The following is a 23382-nucleotide window of genomic DNA, read 5'->3' as shown; positions in this document are numbered from 1 at the left end:
TGCCTGACTTTCAGATGTTTCATTACATCCTGCGGCAATTTGTTAAGTAAAATCTCTTCGACTTTGAGGAGTTCTGTGTTTCTGCATGTAGCAGAGTTGATGGCATATGTAGCCAAAGTTATAGCCTCATCAATTCCTTCGTCCGTTAGGTTAGATTTTGAGTGATTGCGAGTTTTTTCAGGTTTTACTTTGGTACTGTCCCGGTACTTGTCCCAGTTATTGTGGGTGAAGGATCTAATTTTGTTTGGTGATCACTTTTGTAACTTCAAGGAGAAGGAAAGTTTAAGTTGCACTGCAAAGTGGTCGGATATGCCTAGTAAAGTTTTGCAGGTTAACACCTGTAGTTTGAGTCTGGCTTCTGCCGACGCCAGGAGGTGGTCAAGTATGAATTGACTTTGAGGCATTGTGGGTGAATCAGGCAAGGCCATCTCAAATTGATTTAATGGATTTTGGTTATGGATTCATTTTGCAAGGGTTAACCCATTTCGATTTGTTGCCAAATCGCCCCAGGAGGAGTGCCTCGAGTTGAAGTCGCCACCAAAAATAAGGTGCTTGGATTTTAACTGGAGGTTGCTCTAAATTGGAGTTGGAGAGTTACATTTGACGTACACTGCAGCTTTTAGAATGCGTTTATTATCATTGGTGTTTACTAGTGCCGATGCTGCGGGGCAGGTTTGCAGGTTTTTGATGAAAACTTCTTCAAATTCATAGTCTTCCGACTAACAGGGAGGTACCACGGTTGGTGTCGTTCCGGATAATATTATATCTCGTGAAGTTAACATTATCCCTGCTTTGTAATCTTGTCTCTGAAGCACAGTAAAAGTCCGCTTTCAGAGAGTTTACCAATTCTTGTGCGGTGGCACGTGAGACCAGGGGCGGGGAGTTAAATGTGATAAATTCATTATGAGTTGGATGACCGCGAATTGCCGCGCTCACTGGTTTGGGCCGAAGCAAGAGTTTCAACCAAGTGGGGTCTGGCCACAATTGCAACAATGAGGTGTTTCTGCCGCGGGTTGTGGGCATAACCCACGCACATGGGTTGCACTTCACGCACCTGCACCTAATCGAGCAATTAAGAGTGGTATGCTCCTGCGAGAGTGTGGCGCAATTTTGAATGTTGTTAATTCGATTGACAATGGCCATTATCGGTGTTCTCCGTGGCGGAGCAGGCCATGATTAATTAATTAAAAAAAAAAAATATGAATATTGATAAGTTTAAAAATGTCAGTTTAAGAAAATAAAAAGAATTTTATGTCCCGTCTCTATATAATGAGTGTATTTTTGCCTCTTATGGTGGCTGCAGGGGCTTCTGCGTGGCATCAGTCTCAGAACGTAGAACTAGACTTCGAGCTCCCTCTGGGTGCGGACTGCTGTCATTGTAAGTTTTCCCCGTACACTAGATCGACAAGGCTGGCAGGAAACTCTTCACGGGCAGCTATCCGGAGACCAAGTAAAACAAAACGCAAGACCTGTGCCCAGGACGGAGCGTGGCGCACCAAAATGGCGGCCTTAAGCGTCCAAAGTTAACGTTTCTGCAGCCCATTTTGCTGCGAATGGTATGCAGGCTTTCAATTCTAGGACCTTTCTGAGCTCCGGGTAGAGAGCAGAATGGAACTTCATTGACGGAGGGGGAGCCTTTGGGGATCAGGCAGGGAGGCGTTAAGTAGAACCTAAGCAAGGTGAAAAATTTTGGGCAGGAAACGATGTAGTAGTTCATCATGCTCAAGGGCCTTCTAATCGGCTTAGGCAGTGGAAAATTTGCCATCGCTTGTATCTTGTCTGGATCGAGTTGCAGGCCATCAGGGGTGATGGAATGTTCTAGAAATTTCACCCGGAGAGGTCTTCAAGGTAGCGTTGAAAAATGCAATCGAAATGTGCCGAATGCTGGAACTCGGTGGAAGAGGCGACCACAACATCATCCAAGTAATTGAAACATATGTCCAAATTTCGTAGTACAAAGTGGATGAAGCTTTGGAAGGTTTGTGCCGCATTGTACAGACTAAAAGTCATCTGCGCGAACTCGAAGAGTTCGAAAGGTGTGCAAATTGCTGTCTTTGGAATATCTTCAGGAGCTACAAAAATTCGTTGGTAATCCTTGGAGAGATCCAGTGTCGACAAAACACAATAGTTCGCAAAGTCATGACAACAGAATTTGAATTTGAATGACATTACTATTTGCCTACTCTCTGATGTCCTGGCCAGGGCGTTTCCAACTACCTTGAGAATTAGGTCATCCCATATCTCTGTGTGCGATATCCAAAAACGCGCACAGTGCCAATTCATTTGTTTCTGTGGCAACCCATAATACATTCGTCAGCTGATACAGACAATTTCGCTGGGCCTTTCTACTCGGTAAGCATGTTGATATGGATATAAGGGGCAGCGCATTAGTCATTAGAACTTTAATTTTAATATAGTTCCCCATGACCTTTTCCACCGTTTTGAGTATTAACGATATAAGGTAAATTGGTGTGAAAAATTCAGGGTGAAAAGAGTTCTTTTCCTTCGCTTTCCAATTATCTATCTCCATGTCCTTGATACATATCCCAAGACTATGCTACTCCATAACGCCTTTAGAAAATATCTTAAGATAATAAAATCCCGCGTGATTCGGTGGTTTAAAGGTTCTTCTTTTTCCCCTTGTTGAGGTGCCAGGCAGAATGTTGTTATTTTCCGCCATAGAACCCCGGGAAATAAGTTCTAAGATGCATTCTGCCCTCTTCAGACAGACAGAAGATACTGCCCTATTTTTGGGTACAGTTTTGTATAGCCTAGATACTTCCATAGCTTGTTCAATTATTTCCAGAATTCCCTGAGCTGTTTTGGTTTGTTTCCGTGATCGCATTGCTATAAGTCATCAGTGATTTTGTACCTCGGTCAGTCCCCGGTTTGTTTTCCCCGGATCAAGAGTTTTCGGACTTCTGCTCCCATTCTGGTTAGACTCCTGTTCCACCAAGGTATATCCCTTGATGAACGTGATTGTCTTAGCCCGATAACTGGGCTCATGTACGTCAATGACGATTTTCTTGAAATCTTCCACCGCTTCAATTCGCTGTTGATATCATCGCCCCCCCCCCCCTTATGTAGACGGGCCATGTTATTGCTTGTACTACATTCGCAATCCATTCTTTCTACTGTCTTTACTTTAGAGTTGCCCTCAATGTTGAGTGTGATTTCTCTATGATCCAAAATAGATAACTCATCCAACATCCTTCTATTTTTCATCAGAGTATTCCCCAGAGTTATGTTCAGTACCGCTTGCTTAGTGCTGGTCACGAATATTGACGTGTTTTCTATATTATATATTACCAACTTATCGCTATAGATAAATTCTGAAAGGTACCCACTTCTTCAGTTAATTTTGCTGCTTCCCAAGAGTTCATGCTGAGCGTTGGAAGAGCAGCCGAAGAAAGAAATTCACCAGTCTAACGACTTACTCTGGTTAAATCCGGAAGTAGCCCGAGACCACAGCTTCCTCCCGCAGCCTTCCCCGGCTTCAAACGATAGTTGGACGGTCACAGGATCTTCAGTCAGGAACTCCAAAAGATATATATACTCTAAAGTGCGTTTAAGGATGATGCGTGCGCTTAGTTTTTCGCTCTTTAATCGGGTTATTCAGGAAGGTAAAACACCATCTAACTGGCAAAACGTACCACATTTTCAATATGGAAAAAGGAAGGTAGCGTCCGATCCGGTTACTTTCCCATACCAGGAAGATTTTTGAATGCATTCTTGATAACCATACTGACAACTGGAAATCGTTGAAATCACCGTGAATCAAGCCAGATTTGTCAAGGAACTACTGACGGAATACACGCTGCGCGGTTACTCATGGAGGAAGACCGTGAGAAGCATCGCCCTCTTTACATTGCATTTTTGGATCTGGAGAAAGAGTTTGACCGTGTACCGCACGAACTCATCTGGTATGCTCTATGACAACACTTAGTGCCAGAAGAATTCGTGCGCCGGGTTCATTTGCTTAATCACGATCCGGAAAGTAGAATTCGAAGTGTGGCGGGTGTATCAAAATCGCATCGTGTCTCGTGTCTTCGTGTATTTGTTCTTGTTATGGACACCGTCACACGGGGCATCCAACGTCCAGCGCCCTATACATTGCTTTATGCAGATGATGTTTTCCTAGCGTCTAATAACAAGAATGATTTCGAGCAACTTCTCCAAAAACGGAATGATTGCCTCATACAATATGGTCTCAGATTGAATCTGAATAAAACTGAATTTTTCACGACCGATCCCCACTAATAAGACACAATCACTGTTAGCTACAATTACCTGCCGAGAACTGAGCGATTTAAATATCTCGGATCAATGCTATCAACCAATGGAGAACTGCGTTATAAAATTGCTTTACGCATTAACACAACCTGGAGAAAGCGGCGTTCCACCACTGGCGTTCTTTGGGATCGACGTATCAAGGAACGTTGCAAATTTAAAATTCACCCCAATGTCGTCCGTTCTGTCGTTCTCTATTGTTCTGAGTGTTGGCTGACTACAAAAAACAATGAACGTCGTCCTGTGGTAATGGAGACGAAGATGTTGCGTTGGACTAGTGGCGCGGCACGCGTTGATTATTCCGAAATGAGGATATCGACGATCGGTGTGGGGTCGCACCGATCATGTGAAAATTGCGAGAGAGGCGTCTTCGATGGTATGGTCACGTAATTCGCGCTAACGAGAATTCACTCGGCAAGATTGGTCTGAACATCGAAGTCGATGGTAAAGGACCAATAGGCCGGCTGAAACAACGGTGGCTTGATACGCTGGATGGGGATTCAAAAGCATCGCAATTGCATCCAGATCAAGCATTTGATAAAAGCAAATGACGTAACCGATCACGACGAGCCGACTCCTTTAGGAAACGGTACAAAGGCTTAAGAAAAAGGAGAAGACCTTGTTTTTCGCAAGAGGAATCCCAAATTGTTTGCATGCTTGCCCTTTGCACACACCGAATCTACTTTTGGTACGCTCAGAGTTTTTGAACAAGCAATGTTATCCTTGGAAATTGCCATTGCAATCACTGCAGATGCAGCCTTCCAATGGTGGTTGTTCACCTGGGTTATCTTGGTGCTGGTCATTGTTTCTTAGATTTTCTTGGATTTGTAAGCCTACCTGCTATTCTTGAAATTTCTTATGCTTCGGAAACGACTACGACGCCTCGAAACTGGAGCGATCTTTCGGCTACGATCTTTTGATTTCGTCAACGGTTCATGATTAGATTCTGGAATGTGGAAAAGCTCCGCGACCAGGAGGAGCTCCCCAGACTGACTAGCGTGAATTTACTGTTAGATTCTTACCGCATCCAATAGGCGTGTACTCATGTTTTTCGTTCCAGGAAGAGGAATATTTCAATAGTATAGTGTTACGCTGGCGCCGTCTTAACGTCTTGTGAATAAAATGGCTGGTCGCTGTAGCACACGGATACGGATTGTCCTCTAAGCAAACGCAGCAAGGCTGCTGGGTTTAACTGCCTCCCTGCAGAAATGTTCCGTGCAGCTTCTGCGATCTCCATGTAGCTGCTTACCCTACTTATCCATAAATCATGGGAATCTTTCCAGTGAGTAGAAGAAAGTTTGTCATGGTTCTAATAAAGGGTGCCCTTTTTGACTGTGGTAATTGGAGGGGAATTTGTGTGCCCCCTGCGGTCGCAAAAATGATCCTGGAACATCTCGAAAGCTCCTTCCGCACTGACCACATCAAAGCCCTTCGAATTATTTTGGAGCAACTTTCGGAGTTCAAATATCCACTCTTCGTCGATTTCGAGAAGGCTTTCTAGAACTACATATTTTCCAGAAGTCGCAGATGATTTTCTGCCTTTTTCTTCCGTTTTGCCCCTCTACCGATTTTGTTGGTGGGACCTTAAGTGCTCCCCATTTAAAATGCTCCGAAAATATAAGCTTAACAGTAACATCCCATTAAACTGAATATCACCATCACTGAAGTACTGCGGTCGTTAGATATCGGTGGGCGTGAGCACGCTTTCCATTTCCTAGAAACCACCAGTAATTGGTTTCAGATTTCCTGCCTCCCTGCGTTCTAGTATTTTATTGCCACATGCTTCCCTTTTGCAATTTATGGATCGAATCTCAAAAAATACTTTGGAAATTGTCACGTCCTTTGTTGATCACAGGGGCTCCCTTCCTTACGGTCCAATCACGAGGATGTTCATGCACGCAATCTACGGTTGAACACATGATTATACTCATACGTATCCGCAGAACAACCTTTAAATGTAATTAGGACACATATCTGATGAAAGAATATTATTTTTTTAGCTGAAAATTTGGAATTCACCAATAACTTTTTGAAAAATAAGGATATATTTTAGGAAGAGCTTCATTCACCAAAAAAAATGCAGATACTTCTGAGCGCCTACAATACTGCGAATTAAAATACACTTTTTTCAGATTCAAATACGCAAATACACTTAACCACTCAAATTTCATCTAATCCTTGAAAAATCAATATCAATCTCGGAAAATTCATAATTTTCTCAAGTCGCTATTCCCTAGTCATTCCTCAATTTCTTCGAATTTGCAATAGATTCAAGTTGCCTGTGGATATAATGCCAACATTAATCCTTCAATAAATCCGTCATCTTTATCTAAAATCTATTTTTATAGTCAAAAAGGATATCATGTTCCGAAATACGTATCAAAAGGGATTCCTTTCAATATTTTACAGCTTAGGAAGTAAGCCATTGTCGATATGGAAGACAAATGTACGAAACATTGAAGTGATGAAAATTGTGTCCAGCTCCCAGCCCGGCGCCGCAGGAGTGTTTTCAATTATATTCATCCGAACGGTCAGGATAAAGTCGAATAATAGAATGATTTTTCCTCCGTAGGTGCAAAATGGTCACATCAAGAGACTTCTCGACGATGGCGTCCAGTCCATTGCATTGGAAATAATGGGTTCGAACGTTGCAACGACATATATTACAACACCTATCGACCCTAAACAGTCCTTGGGGATAAAATTGCCGTTTCTGGTATTGCTAGTGAAAAATATGAGGAAATTTTTCTCGTTCGAAGTTACGGTATGTAATCCCTTTGAGGTGGTGCTGTGAATTCGAGATGGAAAGTGACCTGAAAATAGGTACGTCATGGGGACATCCAATTTCTGGAAAATAATATCCTTTACCCTGAAGAAAAGGGTAGTCTAGTTATGAGTGATTGGTTGGTACCAGATGAGGCCCAGTACCAATTATCAGTCCATCATTCTGTTTCCAAAAATTCCATAAGAATATCTCAAGTCCTTCATGAATATGGATATAACTCGTTTCTTCCTTACACGTGGAGACAACTCACGTTTTGGAAAAAGGACAATGAATGTCCACTTTCAGATCACTTTCTCCAAAATCATCTCACTGTAACGTTCTTTTCAGCCTTCAGGGTTTAATTGAACCATTTTTGCAGATATTGGACGACAAAAACATGCATCGTCGATTTCGTGTTTCCAATTATCAGAGTACGACCCGGGTAAAGCCCTTTTCGACTAGTATGCCTTTGGGCTTGTCTCCTGGCTGGAACCAGATTCAATTCAATTTAGCCGATTTTACACGGCGAGCCTATGGTTCAAACTATGTGGAAACTTGTCGAGTGCAGATTCACGCCAACGTACGTATTCGACGAATTTACTTTACGGATCGACTATACACGGAAGAGGAGTTGCCACCGGAATTCCGGATAATGACATCACAAACCGATGTACGAAGAGGTTCGGGATTGCAAAAGAAAGATATCCGACCGGAGGCACGTCCTCCAACACCGGAAAAGGGTGATCATGGAACCATCGAGAGGCCTCCTGAAGAAGGGAGAGAGGATGAGAAGGAACCAAAAGTTTGTATGGCTGCGTGTGCTACGGGGCAGTATTGAATCCAAGATGTCGAAAATAAAATTCTGCTAAATTCAATGTGTACGGAAGCGTGACATATTTATCTATTTACGGGAATGTATTGTACCTGTAAGCGATTTATTGTAGAATACATTTTATCTAGTCGTGCAATGTGGCACTGTTTTCATCCTAATGTCTTCGGCGCACTTGCATAATATCAATCCTATTTTGTTCAGATGACTGATATCATTACATAAGTTCCTCCTGCCACTGAATCTTTGAAAAAATTTCGCCTATCCAAGGTGTTAACGAGCATGTACGTTATGCTGCTCATTAAGCTCTTCCATCTGTTCCAGGGAACCTCAAAAAAATACTTATTACTTCATAACAAAAAATCCCCACCTAATACCTCCTCTGGAATTCAGCACGGAGGATATTTTGGCTCGGATCCTTAAATTGATAGTTATTCTGAGGTAATTATACTTTCAAATTCAAAAGACAGAATGCATAACAAAGCAGGTTTAACTCGCACCTATGTATCGTGCGACGTCGAATTGGCTACTCTCGCCAATAAAGTAGGCGTTGCGAACCCTAGGGACTAAGTGGAAACAACTTTTAATTACTTGATAGTAGAATAATGGGACCTTACGAATCCATCAAGGGAAGGGAGAATTTACGAGCGCACCTGGACATATAAACCATGCAGCGCTTATAGGATGCAAGCAGCATGCGAATCCGACCCAGGTGTCGCCCTGTTCAAAAACAAAACCTTATTCTTCAGCCTTTATCCTATTCAGAGGCGGGATCGACTCATCTTGATTGGTTGCAACATTTTGTTCTGTCAGACTTTCAGATCATCATCCAGCGCATAAAGCCACCGTTGTTTAGGCCGGCCTTTTTGGTCGTTTCCCATTGACTTCCATTTTCAGACCATTTTTGGCGAGTGGATTGTCATTAGTGTTAGAATTACGTAACCATACCATCGAAGACGGCTTCCTCGCACTTTTTCTATGATCTCTGCAACCCCATAACGAACGCGGATATCCACATTTCTGATGGATCATGGGCTGTTATGCCACTGGTACAACGAAGCATCTTCGTCTCCATTATGACGAGGCGCCGTTCATTGCGTTTTATAGTCGACCAACACTCAGAACCATACAATGTGACTGGGCGGACGTCACTGCGGTAATTTTCGACTTAAGACGTTCGTTATAAGGTCGATCACAAAGAACGCCAATTGTGGAATACCACTTAATGCAGGTTGCGCTAATGTTTCAAGCAATTTCATAACGCCATTCACTATTGGCTGATAGCATTAACTCAAGATATTTAAATCACTCAGTTTTTGGGTATATCACTGCTCCTCACACCAATAGTGCCGGTCTTAATAGGATTGGTTGTCAAAAATTCAGTTTTATCCAAATTTAATCTGAGACGGTGTTGCATGAAGCGATCATTCGACTAGTGGACAAGTTGTTGGAGATCAGCTTTGCTATGAGACGCTAGAAAAACATCATCTGAATTTAAACAAAACTGAATTTTTGACGACCGATCCCCATGAAACAGGCACAATCACTGTCAGCGGCAGTGATCTGCCCAGATCTGAGCGATTTAAATACCTCGGGTCAACGCTATCAGCCAATGGAGAGCTGCGTTATGAAATTGCTTCACGCATTAACGCAACCTGGATGAAATGGCGTTCCACAACTGGTGTCCTTTGTGATCGACGTATCAACGAACGTCTCAAATCTAAAATTTACCGCAATGTTGTCCGTCCAGTCGCTCTCTATGGTTCTGAGTGTTGGCCGACCATAAAAGACAATGAACGGCGTCTCGCGGTAATGGAGACGAAGATGCTACGTTGGACTAGTGGCGTCACACGTTTAGATCACATCCGAAATGAGGATATCCGCGATCGTTATGGGGTTGCACCGATCGTGGAAAAGTTGCGAGAGAGGCGTCTTCGATGGTATGGTCACGCAATTCGTGCAAACGAGAATTCACTTGCAAAGATTGGTCTGAACATCGAAGTCGATGGTAAACGACCAAAAGGCAGACCTAAGCAACGGTGGCTTGATACGCTGGATGGGGATTTGAAAGCCTCGAGATTGCACCCAGATCAGGCATTCAGTAGAGTCAAATGGCGAAGCCGATCACGACGAGCCGACCCCGCTTGTGAACGGGACAAAGGCTGAAGAAGAAGATCTGCATTAAAGCAATATCTAGGGTGTTGGACGTTGGGTATGCCTGGTAGCAGTGTCCATAACAAGAACAAAGAGGAGTGGCGACATGGCGCTTCCTTGATGAACTCCGACAGAGAAACGAAGCGGTTGTGATATGCCCGTCATATTTTGCATTTTACTTTAATTAAAGTCAGTGCACGAATTCTTCTGATACTAGGTGTTGCCGCAAAGCATACCAGATGAGTTCGTGTGGCACACTGTCAAACGCCTCCTCTGCTAAAGAGGGCGATGCTTCTCACTGTGTTTTTCCGTGTGTAACCGCGCGGCGCATATTGCGTCAGTAGTTCAGCAGTTCTTGACAAACCGCACTTAATTTACAATTATTTGAACGATTTCGCGAATACTGTTGACACGAATGCGTTCAAAAATTTTCATGGTATGGAACACCAACCAGATCGAACGCTAATTCGAACAGTCTGCTGGATTATTTTTCTTTTTCCATATTGGAACGGTGACGCTTTTTTGTCAGTCATTTGGTGTTCCTTAATAATCAGATTGAATAACTAACTGAGTCACACACTGGGTTCCAACAGCCTTTCACTTTCGAGAAGTCAGATGCGGCGTTGTCAGGTCCTGTTGCTTTGACGATTTCATTCGTTTTATTGCTTACTCGACATCATTCGCGGTGACAATTGGAATTGCTCCGAACGTCGGTAGCGCTTTTGGAAGTTGATGATGAACAAATTCTTCAGTTGAAATCTGCTCGAAATATTCTGGTCATCTCGCCATGGTCATCGTGGATCGTCAGTCGGTAAGCAAAGTACCGTTCTTCTCAATAATTCGACAAAAGTGTTCCATATCCTATGTTGTTCCTATGTTCCTACGCGTTTGTGTTGGCTTTAAGCAAATCGCTACAGATCTCTTTCACCGTCCCCAGTGTGCAGTTTATCGTAAAAATCTTTCTAATGGACCGCTCCGGTAACAGAGATGACTTTCTTTGCTTCCCAATTGGTATTCTTGTAAATTTATCAATTGGCCTGCGCTTAATCGTCGAGAAATCTGTGGTGGAGGTGTTTCTTTTCATGAACCTTCATTTGGACGTCATCATTCCAAAGCCAAGTATCTCGTTTGATGAACCGCTTACTGGGCTTGTTGACCCCAAAGACTGCATAGTCCGCTTTGTAGATCGTGTTTTGAACTTGGTTCCACCATTCCATTGGCATGATTCGAAAGGCAGCAGTCAATGGCAGATGTTGCGGTGCGATAGTTTTATAGGGAACGACTTTACAGTCAGTGACAGTGAAAAAATTTCGGCATCTGATGGGAATATAATCGATTTGTGTTTTACTGCTCTCCCTATAAAATATAGGAAGATGAGGCAACCGTTTGATGAATCATGGCGGGTGGTGGGTTATATAATAGTGAACCTGATCAGCCGGTCATCAAATTATTCGACTTCTTTAATCGCATCACGGAAACTCTATAAAGTTCATAGCCAATATGAATGCATCTTTTCTGAAGGGCTCTTGCGAGTTCCCCCCTTTCCAGTGAGGGTGCCAATATTTATCGTGCAGACACGTATTTGTTTTGCTCGAACTAATTTACGTCCTGACGCCGCCGATGCGTCAAGAACCCTTGCCCATTTCTCGACAGGACCGGGGCTCGTCCTGACGCATCAACTGAGTTGAACGCTCTAGCATTTTTTCGAGGCTTGGATATCTCAAAACGATCATTTTTGTTTTTAAAGACATTTAATACATTTTTTTAGTCGGCCTATCGCGGGATCTCTCACCAAAAGAGATTAGATAGAATTTGAAATAGTTGAGTAACTCCAACCATACTTTATTTATCTATTTCCCTGATCTCTGTATTTGGTTTTCTTTTTACAGAGGATAGTTCAAAGTACGTTGCCTCAAACTCTCCTCCTTTATCTAAGTTTGAGGGCAGTATACTATATAAATAACATGAAAAAACAAAAACCAGGAAAGATGCTTCGAGGATAGTTTTTCATTTTCTATTTGGCCTTCATTGAGTATTGCAGTGGCCCGTCTAGACCGAGTTCGCCATTTTTCTCGGTGATAGGATTGGTTTAGGAGGTGTGGGAAGGCTCTCAATTCACCATCTAACGTATTAAGTAATCGCTGTTTCAGTCGGCATTTTGGTCGTGGGTTCGGGCTTAAGGATACATTCAAAGTCTTTCCAGCTTGTCGAGGCTACTAAAAGGGATAGAAATTTGTGGGCTAGAAAACTGAAACCTATCCGGAAACCCCGGGCCCGGGATGAAAATATTCCATTTTATTTTCATTGAAGTATCTTCTCCAGGCCTTTTTTCTAGTTTCATGAACACCTGTGCCGACCTCCCATTTAACCATTCTAGAAATCACTTAAGTTCCACTCCTGATCTTGTCGTCTCCAACCTGGGTCGGGCAAGCAGTCAGCTCTGCTAGGCCCTCTTCTCCCTTTATTACCATGCGACTAGCTCTATACCTTGTAACGTCCCCTCCTGCCTTAAGTCCCTACACTCTTACTAAGTCTGATTCCACAATAAAATCCACAAAAGCTTCGTTAAAAATTTACTGACAGTAAAAAGTTCCAGTCTCTTGGAATCCATGCTCACCGTGTTTATATATAGTCAAATATTTAGTTAGTGCTGAAGTCTTACTGCAGCCGGAAACTTCAATCCACTCTGCTCTCACGTTCGCAACTACCGTAATCCCACCCAGCTATTTCCTCCTCTCATTAAATTCTCCTTATCGAATACCTCTATGGAAATTTCGGCGCCAATATTAACCCGGTCACCACAGTTTTCCTTGACTCTTACTTTTTTACTGATCCTGCCGCCCTCTCTTTTGATGACGCAACTTAGAGATTTTCAACGTACCTTTTACAAAGCCACAACTACTTCTATTCACCGATTCTAAGACTTTGCCGATGTTACAACAGCTTGGTCCCTTAAACTTTTCTTCATTCAGTAGTTTTTAGCATAGGTTAAGGTCCACCTCAGAGCACCTCCTTCTGAAGGCAATAAATAATAGAAGTTTACTCTGTGTACTGCCCGTTAAATTACTAAAAAAAAATAAAAATAAAATAACTTCCCCCCATTTCACTCTCTATGAGCTCCACAATTTCTTTAGGGATGTCGGTTTTCTATAATTGAGACGGCACTTGTGACTTTTAATTGCCTCCAAGAATCGGTCATCTATCCCTGCCGTGGGGAGTTAATCTTTACCCTCCACTTTTCTTCTGAATGCTTTTCTCAACAGCATTTAAACGATTGAAGGGTCCAGAAGATCCTCCGTCTGCATCACAACGGCTTTGGTAGGTAGACTATCACCATGTGTAAGTGAGTATTTCCTTCGAAAAAAATTAAAGTAATAGCACCAGCATAGGTAACACCGGACCTCTTGGCTTCATCTTTGCAGTTGATCTACCACAGATTTCCTCCTTGGGATCGGATTTGGGTTTCTTGATGTTGAATTTGATTCCAACTTCTCCCATCTAGAATGATCAGTATTTCCGAGATGTGCTTCCACGTAATTGACCACTTTGTGTGCGGTATGGGGTCCCGCTTGTTTGTTTCTTTTGTGTTATTAATTTGTTAACTTATTTGATTGCAACCACCCCCCTTCCGTAGCACGGGGTCAAATTTTCTCATTGAAGCGATTAGATATTATTGAGGCTAAGTTCGGATCCAATCAATCACCCCCGGTTTAAGACTATTCAATTGGTATGGTTTGTATAACACTTGGATTAGAGAAATATTTTTCAATTCCCCAGTCTATATCCACAACGTTTTCTTAATAGCAAGGTACCTCATACAAGGTGTGTCTATCAGCACGTATTAACGGCTCGGTTGACTAGAAGTTTGGCTCTTGGCTCCCAGAGAGTCAAATTCCCCATTATTTTTTTCTGTAGTCTACCGCTTGACTCCTGAGCTACCATAACATGGCTTGAGGTTTAGGCGGACTTCGGCTCTAAGTAAACTTCATCATCGTTAACAGCGCACCAATCAGTGTTCGGTCTAGGCCTGCCTTAATAAGGAGCTCCTATCCTGGTTGTCCACCGAGGTATACTAATTCAATATCACTTCAAGCTGTCTAGGGTCCTAGCCTTCGTGTCTTAATCTGCCACGACTTCTCTTTCTACCATAGATAATGCCCTTCTAGACTTTTTGGGCTGGATTATTATCATCACCAATACGGATAAAGTGAGCCATCCACTACAACATATTGAGCCGATTTTTATCCAGAACCACACGGTCGTAGTATCGCTCATCAATTTCGTCGTTATATAGGCTACGGAATGGTCCATCCGCATGTAGGGGACCAAGAATTCTTCGAATTACTCTTCTTGAACCAGGCTAAGAGTTCGTAACTTTTCTTGCTAAGAACCGAAGTCTCCGAGGAATACATGAGAACTGGTAAGATCATTGTCTTATACAGTTTGAGATTTCACCCTACAGTGGTACGTTTCGAGCGGAAGAGTTTTTGTAAACTGAAATAGTCTCTATTGGTTGCTAATAATCGTACGCGAATGTCGTCGTCGTAATTGTTATCGATTTTGATTTTCGAACCTTTATATGAGAAGTGATCATCGCTCTCAAAGTTGTAGTCTCCTCTTTTTATTGTTCTTATTTGGCCAGTGCCATTTGCCGCTGTTGCTTCTTTGGCTTTTAGTGCTGATGTTGTCGCCATCACAGTAGATCTACTATAGGCAGTACCCACACTAAAATGACCCTACTTGCGAATGTGCTTGCAGGAGCTTATCTGTACACATCAGAGACGCTAAACAAGAAAAAGGCATAATCTTCGTCAAATCGTATTGGTAAGAGAGAGATCGGTGAGCTTTTGCTATTCTGGTACTACGGCGTGCTCACCCATATAGCAAAAAGTTGTTTCATGTATTCACTTATACATAAGCAAAAACTTGCCGATCTCATCAATAATTTGGCAAGTCCGGGCGGTATGTCAAACACAGCTGATCGGATTTTCGTTACATCTCGCTCATGCTCAAGGGCAAAACAATTTGAAATCGTGCACACTCGCACTGATTTCCCCCCTTGAGGGGCTAGGGGGAGCGTGGTAGCTGTCTAGTATCTAACTGTGGTCACCATATCCCTCGTCCTGCCTCCATCAGTGTGCAGTCCAAGATCTTGTGCCACTTGCTTCATCTGGATAAAGGTAGATTGCACATCTCTCGCATTTATACCTGCATAGCGGTTGCAGCATTTGTCCGTCCTCTTCAGTTGGCGGGACCTCCAATTCGTCGATATTTTGGTTGTTGATCATACTATCGGAAATCAGATTTCTCTCTTTGTTTCGGTAGGGTGAGCTTCGAGGTGTATGAGGCCTCTTCGTTCCGTTGCTGGCTATATTTATCGTTGAACCAGTCGTTTCGACTTTTTTTGCGTCAGGGGCGAATTATATTTATGGCCGTATCAAAGTTCTTCAGTTCATTGTGAAGATCATTTATAAATACTTCATTTCCAGGGCCTCTGTTAGCTGCGATTATTGCAGCATCTATTTCCCCTTATAGATGTCAGGAGGGCTTTATTGTGAATGGCTTCAGTATTCACTCCCATCTGATTATCAGAGGGGATTGTAGGCGGAGTTGTAATTCGAGCCCAAAGTACTATGCTAACGAGATAGCGAACCGAGTCTATATTGGCCCCCATATATATTTTGGCCAATTTGATTCGAAGTAGTCCCGTCTGCTACCGAAACGTCAACAACACCTCGGATAGGGGCTGACCTCACGGCGACGACCTTTGGCTATCGAAAACCGACTATAATTGGTCTCATGAATGTGGGCATGCTCCTCGACAACAGTAGCGAGGGTGCTCAGAATGCTTGCTTTCGTTAACTTGAGCGTTAATTCCAGCGATATAAGTTGGACATTTTGGACCTGAGCGAAGTAAGATGGTGAGACTCTGGAGAGTGCTCCTCTCCCTCTTGCAGCAATGTGCTTTTGTGCTCTGCAAAGCACTCTGTAGCAGGCGCCAATTTGGTATCGGATTGCTTCTGGCTGCTGGCCTGGGAGGAGGAAGTTGAGGAACATCACAATTGAATAATGCTATGCACCAACGGAGACTTCCCATATAGCGGAGAGGATGCTTTCTACGAGCAATTATACGAAGTTCAGAAGAGGCTTCCTAAAGGTGACATTGTGATCATGGTAGGTGATCTGAATGCAAAGGTGTGATCTGACAACACTTTGCTTGGACATATGATGGCAAGACCGTCTTGGCGACCGCAACTGGTGGGAGTTTCATGGATTTGCGACTTCCACCGCCTCGTCATTGGTGGCACATTGTTCGAGCACAGAGCCTGCCATAAGGACAGTTGGGTTTCAACTGATTGATGCCGAGCGAGCAAATAAAACGACAACTTCACGATCAGTGATAGATTTAGGAGTTGCCTGCTTGATGTGCGTAACAAGAGAGGCACTGACATGGGCTTCGAAAGGGATCATCATCTGATGGTCGTGTTGCTCCTCCAATTCTCTCAGGGTTGGACCGCTGCGACCCACCCCCTAAGCTCAACATTTACCGCTTGTATGACTCAGTTGTCGCTCGAAGGTAGGAAAGCGATCTTGCTGATCGGACTGTCTGAGAATATTGAAAAGCATTGGGCCGCCATCAAAAATACTTTCTTCTTGCTGCGAGTGGTGACGGGCGTGACGTGCTCAAACTCCGATACCGAGGAAAATTAAAAGTAGTTCAGTGTAGTGTACGCTCTGACAAGAGGGAATATGCTATTACACTGGTCAGGGAAGTGGAAGATGCGGCAGATCGCAATGATTTCAGAAATGTATACCGCGTCACGATCTTTCGATGACTCTGTGAAAGACGTCAACTGTCGATTTCTCATCCATGATGATGAACCACTGGAGGTGGAAACAACATTTCACGATGGTTCTTAACCATATCACACCCGGTGAAATTCCTCCTTTTGTCGATGAAATGGCCAGTCACCGTAACATGCCGATACGAACTGTTCCTCCAATCAGAAAAGAAATAATTTCGGCCATCAGTGCACTCAAACGGAATAAAGTCGGCTGGCTCTACGCATGAAGGACATTCTGAGGAAGCTAATAGCTATGATCAGAGTGATCTATGGTGGTGCAAAATGTAACTTGCTGCACCGAAGTAAAATCTTTGAGGATTTAAAGGTCCGAAGCGGAGTCCGGCAGGGTTTCGTTCTCTCCCAAGTTTCTCAGTCTAACGGGTCATCCCACTCTCCCTATTTACATTAGCGGGGAAAGCATCAAAGTCGTTGATCAATTTATAAATCAAGGAAGCGTAGTTTCTGCGAGGCACCGAACTAGATCTGGTCCAATGCATTAAAAGCATTAGATTCGCTTTCGATGCCCTGTCTAAAACCTGGAAATGCAGTTATATCAACACCAAGATCAAGTTGGGACTGCTCTGTGCTAGTTTTCTTTCTGTGTTGCTATATGGAAGTAGCATATGGAAAGTGATATCCACTGCTACCCAAGAGCTCCAAACTTTTGTCAGTACCTGTCTCCATCGTATCATCAGAGTACGCTGGCCTAACACTATCTCAAACGAAGAACGCACAGGCCAGCCACTCGTACGCACTGTCAACGAAAGACGGAGGTCGCAACCAAGGGTTGAATGGCAACCATATATATGTGGTATCTCCATATCCATATCTCCATTATTATTTTGATGAAGCCTTATACACATCGATGCTCATCCTGCGAAGACAAAAAGGGAAATCTGATTTCCGACAAAATGGGTATATTGGAGCGATGGGTTGAGTACTTTGATGAAATACTGAACAACCAGAACATCAGCGAGTTGGAGGTCCCGCCAACTGGAGACGACGGACAAATACTGCCACCACCAGGTATAGGAGAAACAGTCCGTGGAATTCATCGGCTTAAAAATCATAAGTCGCCAGGAGCCGATGAAATTACAGTCGAATTAGTTAAATATGGAGGCGGCCAGTCACATCAAGTGATTCATCAACTTGTGCTCAAGGTATGGGACAGCGAATCAATGCCTGACGATTGGCAATGAGGCATTATCTGTCCCATACATAAAAAGGGAGATATCACACAGTGCAGCAATTATAGAGGTATCACGTTGCTGAGTACCATCTATAAGATATTCTCCTCTATCTTGCTAGGCCGGATAGCCCCATACGCCCAGAACATCATTGGCCCATACCAAAGAGGCTTCACTCCAGGTAAATTAGCAACAGATCAGATTTTTTCGGTGCGGCAAGCGATGGAAAAACTGTTGGAATATGGACAACAGTTGCACCATCTATTCATCGGCTTTAAAACCGCCTATGATAGCATAGCCAGGGTAAAACTGTGCACGGCCATGAGAGAATTCGGTATCCCGACGAAATTAATAAGACTGACTAGGATGACCCTGACCAATGTGCGAGGTCAGATAAAAGCAGCAGGATCACTCTCAAGACCATTCGACATCAGCAAAAGTTCTACGACAAGGAGATGCCCTATCATGCGTCCTCTTTAACCTGGCCCTCGAGAAAGTGATCCATGATGCCGGCGTAAATGCAAGAGGTACGATCCTCTTTAAGTCCACCCAACTACTAGCCTATGCTGACGATATCGACATCATGGGAAAAACGACCCGAGACGTACAAATTGCCTTCATCCAGATCGAGCAGGCAGCGATTGGCGCGAGATCTGGGGCTGCACATCAATGAAGGCAAGACAAAATCTATGGCGACAACGTCAGCACCGAAGACGAACCAACCAACAACATCAAACCGCACTGGTCAAACAGGAAGAATAAGGATAGGAGAATACAACTTTGAGACCGTTGACAATTTCTCCTATCTAGGGTCGAAAATCACAACCGATAACAGCTACGATGATGAAATCCGCGCACGGTTGTTGTCAGCCAACAGAGCCTATTTCAGCTTACAAAAACTGTTCCGCTCGAAACGTCTCACCATAGGGTCAAAGCTCTTACTGTACAAGACTATGATCTTGCCAGTCCTCATGTATTCCTCGGAAACTTGGGTTCTTAGCAAGAAAAATTGCGAACTCTTGGCCGCGTTCGAGAGAAGAATCCTCCGAAGAATTTTTGGCCCCCTACATGAGGATGGACGACTCCGTAGCCTACACAATGACGAAATCTATGAGCGATACCATGACCGTCCGGTTGTGGACAAAATCCGGCTCAATAGGTTACATTGGGCGAGTCACCTAATCCGTATGGATGAGGATGATCAAACCCGGAAAGTCTATAAGGGCAATATCTATGGTAGAAAAAGAAGACGAGGCAGACCCTGCCTAACATGGAGCGATGGTGTAGGCCAGGACGCCAAACAGCTTTTAGGGATATCGAATTGATGGACCTCGGCGCAAAACCGGGATGTCTGGAGTTCCTTATTAAGGCAGGCCTAGACCGGATACCGGATACCGGTTGTTGCGCCGTTGATGATGATGATTATTTTGATATCATATTTGGGACAGACTTCGAGGGTTCGTTCTACTGTCTCGTACAAGGTATCCTTCTCCGACTCTGCAGGCTCCTCTATAGGGGTCCTGACGTTGATGAGTCTTATATTCCCAAAATTGCCTCGCAAACGCCGAATGTATATCTTTTCGCTTATGTTTCATTTTTTAGCTGAGGAAACCTACTCCGGGCAAGTGGTTTACTGGATGGTCGTCATAATATACAGTGTAGTGGCTCTTGCGACGCTGTTATATCAGCATTTTATTGGGACAGAGTTTCGGCTAGCTACTGGGCAGCACTTGGTTTGTATAGGAAGGGACAAATGTACAAATCGTTTGTCCGTTTTGGTGTCCAGGTTCGTCTTTATAATATTCATCTAGTCCGAGGCTCCTTTTGTGATTTCGTAACAAATTGTTTCGGCGTAGGGCCTTACCCAACCCCCATCCTGGAGGACCAGTTGATACAATTTGCCCCGTTTTTTGTGGGATACTCGCCTTCATCCTTCTCCGTCTGCAGTTTTTCATTGAAAAAATAACTTCCAGCGATTACCTCTGTGGAGGTGGAGAAAGGGTTTGGTAGTAGAGCTGTTGGTGTTGATTCAGCAGAGGTTTCCTCCCAAGTTTTATGTTCCATCGTGGGTACCAATCCACGTTTAGCATTGGAAACTATATTCCTTTTTGTTTGCCATCCTTCCGAGACCTATATCCTTTGAAAACCTTAATCTCACCAACTGTTCATTGGGGGGTGCTTGTCTCCGTTCCAATGATAGTAATCCGCACTTATTAAAGCTAAACTCTAGTTTTCGGAAACAAAATCCCTTAGGAGACTATTCTGCCCACCATCATCACCAATCGTATTCAAGATCTAAGTTACTAAATGGAGACCAAATGAAGTCAAGCTGAAATCCAGGTGAGAGCTTGACTCTTAGCAGATTCGTTACCAATCACGATCAATTAGGAAAGATCTTCGACGAGTATGCAGGGTCCGCTAGAAGAAGGGCGCACGCTACTTCCGGAGAACAAAAACAAAAGGTTTTCCTTATTTCCTTTATATATTTCAAACATTCTTCAAATATATGATCCTTGCAATAACAATTTTTTTACGTAGAATCCTTGTGAACTGTCTTCATATTCGATCAAGCCACCAAATAAGCCCAAATCCGTCAAAACTTTGCGGGGAACGAAGTAGGCGGAGAGGAGGAGGTAGTGAAGTGGGTAATAAGTATTTGCAGGAATCGGTTTGCCTTTCGGTGAAGGCCAGCGCCCTGAGTGCGGGGGCTCTGCCGCGAAGGAAAACTTACCCGCTACAAATAAAATACAATACTATTCTTAGATTTAACAAAATGCGATTGTTTCGCTGGCATGTGGTCGTCCGGAGGTTAATTCATGAGTTTTCCGTCGGCGTGTCCTCGCACCGTCCTTTATTTTTCATCAAATACGAGGCTAGGAAACTGACTGGATCCGGTGGCCGCTCGCGGGCTAGTGTTTGCAGGCCTTGGAGGAGGATAGGCGCTACGGTTTGGTCTAGGTACTGTCGTGTGGGCAGTGATTGTAAGTCCGTCCGAGCCTTTTTCGGCTGTTGCGGAGTTGGCTGCGTTTCAGGTTTCTCTGTTGTGGCTGCAAAAATTATTCACGAGACGGGTTAATTAGGCATTGATTGATCGTAGGGAGAATTTTGCAACTTACACATTTTCTTAGGATGGACTATGGCTTTTCGAGCCGAGTAATTTTAGGAGTCTTCTTGAAACCGAGATTTTCTTAGGCAAATTCTGCTAAAACAAGAGAAATTGTTTACGCCGGAATTGAATGAATTTTTCGATTATATTGAAATTCTCTCTAAAGTATTCTTCTTTATAAACGTCATTAGCGTCAGTATCCTGAGTTTGCAATACGGTCTGCTTGCATCGCTGTTGGAAGTCTAATTCTGGTTCACACGTAGCATTACAAATACGAAAAAATCGCCGTCGAACTACTGCTAAAATGCCAGATTGTAAATTCCGAAATTTATTTGTTTACCAAATTTAGAAAACATTGTAGTTGTGCGTGACATGTCCGTCAGTATCTGAAACAATGAACGATTTCACTAATGTCATTTAATAATGCAAGACATCTTCGTTTTTGTCACCAACCATCAAGAAGAAGATAGAGAGAATGATATGACAAATGTCAGTGGATTGACAGGTGACAGTCCATTGATAATTTTCAGATAGTCTTGCTAGAATCAATTTTTATCGGAAAATATGACTGAACTGTTAATCGATCCAAAGATTCGCGTATGGGTCTTTCTACCTATAGTCGTTATTACGTTTCTAGTAGGAATTATAAGACACTATGTCTCAATTCTGATCTCATCCCAGAAGAAAGTCGAATTGACTCAAATACAGGACAGGTAAGAGGCTAAATTCCACGTTATCCATTTTCCTCGGCTGATTTTCCCCGCATTTCAGTCAAGCTATGATTCGCGCACGACTACTTCGTGAAAATGGAAAGTACCTTACCGCACATTCCTTCGCAATGCGACGACACTACTTCAACAACGAGGAGACGGGTTACTTCAAAACCCAGACCAGGCCGCCTGTGAGTCCCAATTCCACGGCGATGCTCTCCGATCTGGTCAAAGGCAATTTCATCAACGTCCTGCCGATGGTAATTATCGGTGGCTGGATCAACTGGATGTTTTCCGGGTTCGTAACGACCAAAGTTCCATTCCCGCTGACGCTCCGGTTCAAGCCAATGCTCCAACGTGGAGTCGAATTGGCATCCTTGGACGCTGCTTGGGTGTCGTCCGCGTCTTGGTATTTCCTGAACGTCTTTGGTCTGCGGAGCATTTATACGCTAGTTTTGGGGGAAAACAATGCAGCGGATCAAACGCAGGCAATGCAAGACCAAATGTCAGGCGCGGCCGTTGCGATGCCTCAAGACCCCAAGGCAGCGTTTAAGGCCGAGTGGGAGGCGTTAGAAATCACTGAATACCAAAGTGCACTGAAAGGTGTCGAAGCTGAAATTCTGGCAAATATTAACTCATCCGAGGGCGCGACGATCTACCACCAGAGCAAGACGGACGACGCGTACCATAGAAGCTAGACGAGAAATTACGGTTTTGTATTGTTTTCTGATCGTTGTTTAGGTTAAACATTTTTTCCTGTCCTGGAGGAGTCAATATATTTATGTTAGAGGGTTTGTTTCCGTCTCAATAAATTCGCTACGAAATCTGGACATCTGTCTTATTTTTCTTATTTTTGTCAAGCAAACTTTTCCACTAGTTTTTATTATTTATTGGTTCACTTGTGTCATTCGTTACCTGTGAATGGACGTTAGATCATCAAACAATTCGAAGGTAGATGAGCATGTCGATCTGAGCTTCATGGGAAATTGAAAAATAAAATGCCTGTGGACATAGCTATGCAAGCAAATTTGTTAACTTTGACTACGAACTTCAACACGTTGCACAGTGCATGTATGGAAAATGCGGTCAAAAATCGAAACCGTCGAGTTTGTGGTTCATTTGCATTGGTTTGGCAATCTGGACTTAATTTGAAAGATCAATGTTTCGCATGATAGAAAGAAGAAATGATCTCACGCGGTTGTGGAAGAATCGTGGAGCCAAATGAAAGACTCGATCCACAAAGCGGCCTCTGCAACGCTCGGGATCACCAAGCCGGGTAAGTGGTACATCAACCGAGATATTTAGCTTTGGAATAATCATGTTGAAATGAGGGTCCGTGAATAGAAACGCCGCTACCACAAGTTTCTCGACGATAAACCGCTCGCTAATTGGCAAATTTATAAGAATGTCAACCGGGAAGCAAAGAAAGCGATTGCTGTCACCCGAACGGACTATTACAAAAATCTTTACGATAAACTGGAAACTCGGGATGATGAG

The 23382-nt window shown here is 43.5% G+C and overlaps 3 protein-coding genes across 3 annotated transcripts; 2 read left to right on the top strand and 1 right to left on the bottom strand.

Moving 5' to 3' along the window:
• Positions 1-6534: 6534 nt before the first annotated feature.
• LOC119661162 (cilia- and flagella-associated protein 20-like) lies at positions 6535-8022 on the top strand. Its single transcript, XM_038070379.1, has 3 exons — positions 6535-6736; positions 6863-7054; positions 7434-8022. The coding sequence occupies exons 1-3, from the start codon at positions 6653-6655 to the stop codon at positions 7890-7892; spliced, it is 735 nt and encodes a 244-aa protein (XP_037926307.1). The 5' UTR covers positions 6535-6652; the 3' UTR covers positions 7893-8022.
• A 12510-nt stretch (positions 8023-20532) lies between these two features.
• On the bottom strand, positions 20533-21373 carry LOC119661390 (protein dpy-30 homolog). The gene is made up of 2 exons (XM_038070713.1): positions 21186-21373; positions 20533-21116 (listed from the first exon to the last, which is right to left on the bottom strand). Exons 1-2 carry the CDS (start codon positions 21187-21189, stop codon positions 20884-20886), a joined length of 237 nt encoding a protein of 78 aa, XP_037926641.1. The 5' UTR covers positions 21190-21373; the 3' UTR covers positions 20533-20883.
• Positions 21374-21650: 277 nt separating this feature from the next.
• LOC119661388 (ER membrane protein complex subunit 3) lies at positions 21651-22715 on the top strand. The gene is made up of 2 exons (XM_038070711.1): positions 21651-21888; positions 21947-22715. The coding sequence occupies exons 1-2, from the start codon at positions 21740-21742 to the stop codon at positions 22581-22583; spliced, it is 786 nt and encodes a 261-aa protein (XP_037926639.1). The 5' UTR covers positions 21651-21739; the 3' UTR covers positions 22584-22715.
• The last annotated feature ends 667 nt before the right edge of the window (positions 22716-23382 follow it).

Source organism: Hermetia illucens, chromosome 1 (genome assembly GCF_905115235.1).
Source record: "Hermetia illucens chromosome 1, iHerIll2.2.curated.20191125, whole genome shotgun sequence".
Lineage (NCBI taxonomy): Eukaryota > Metazoa > Arthropoda > Insecta > Diptera > Stratiomyidae > Hermetia > Hermetia illucens.
The sequence above is the reverse complement of the archived record's forward strand: the minus strand, read 5'-3'. Positions and strand labels throughout refer to the sequence as shown.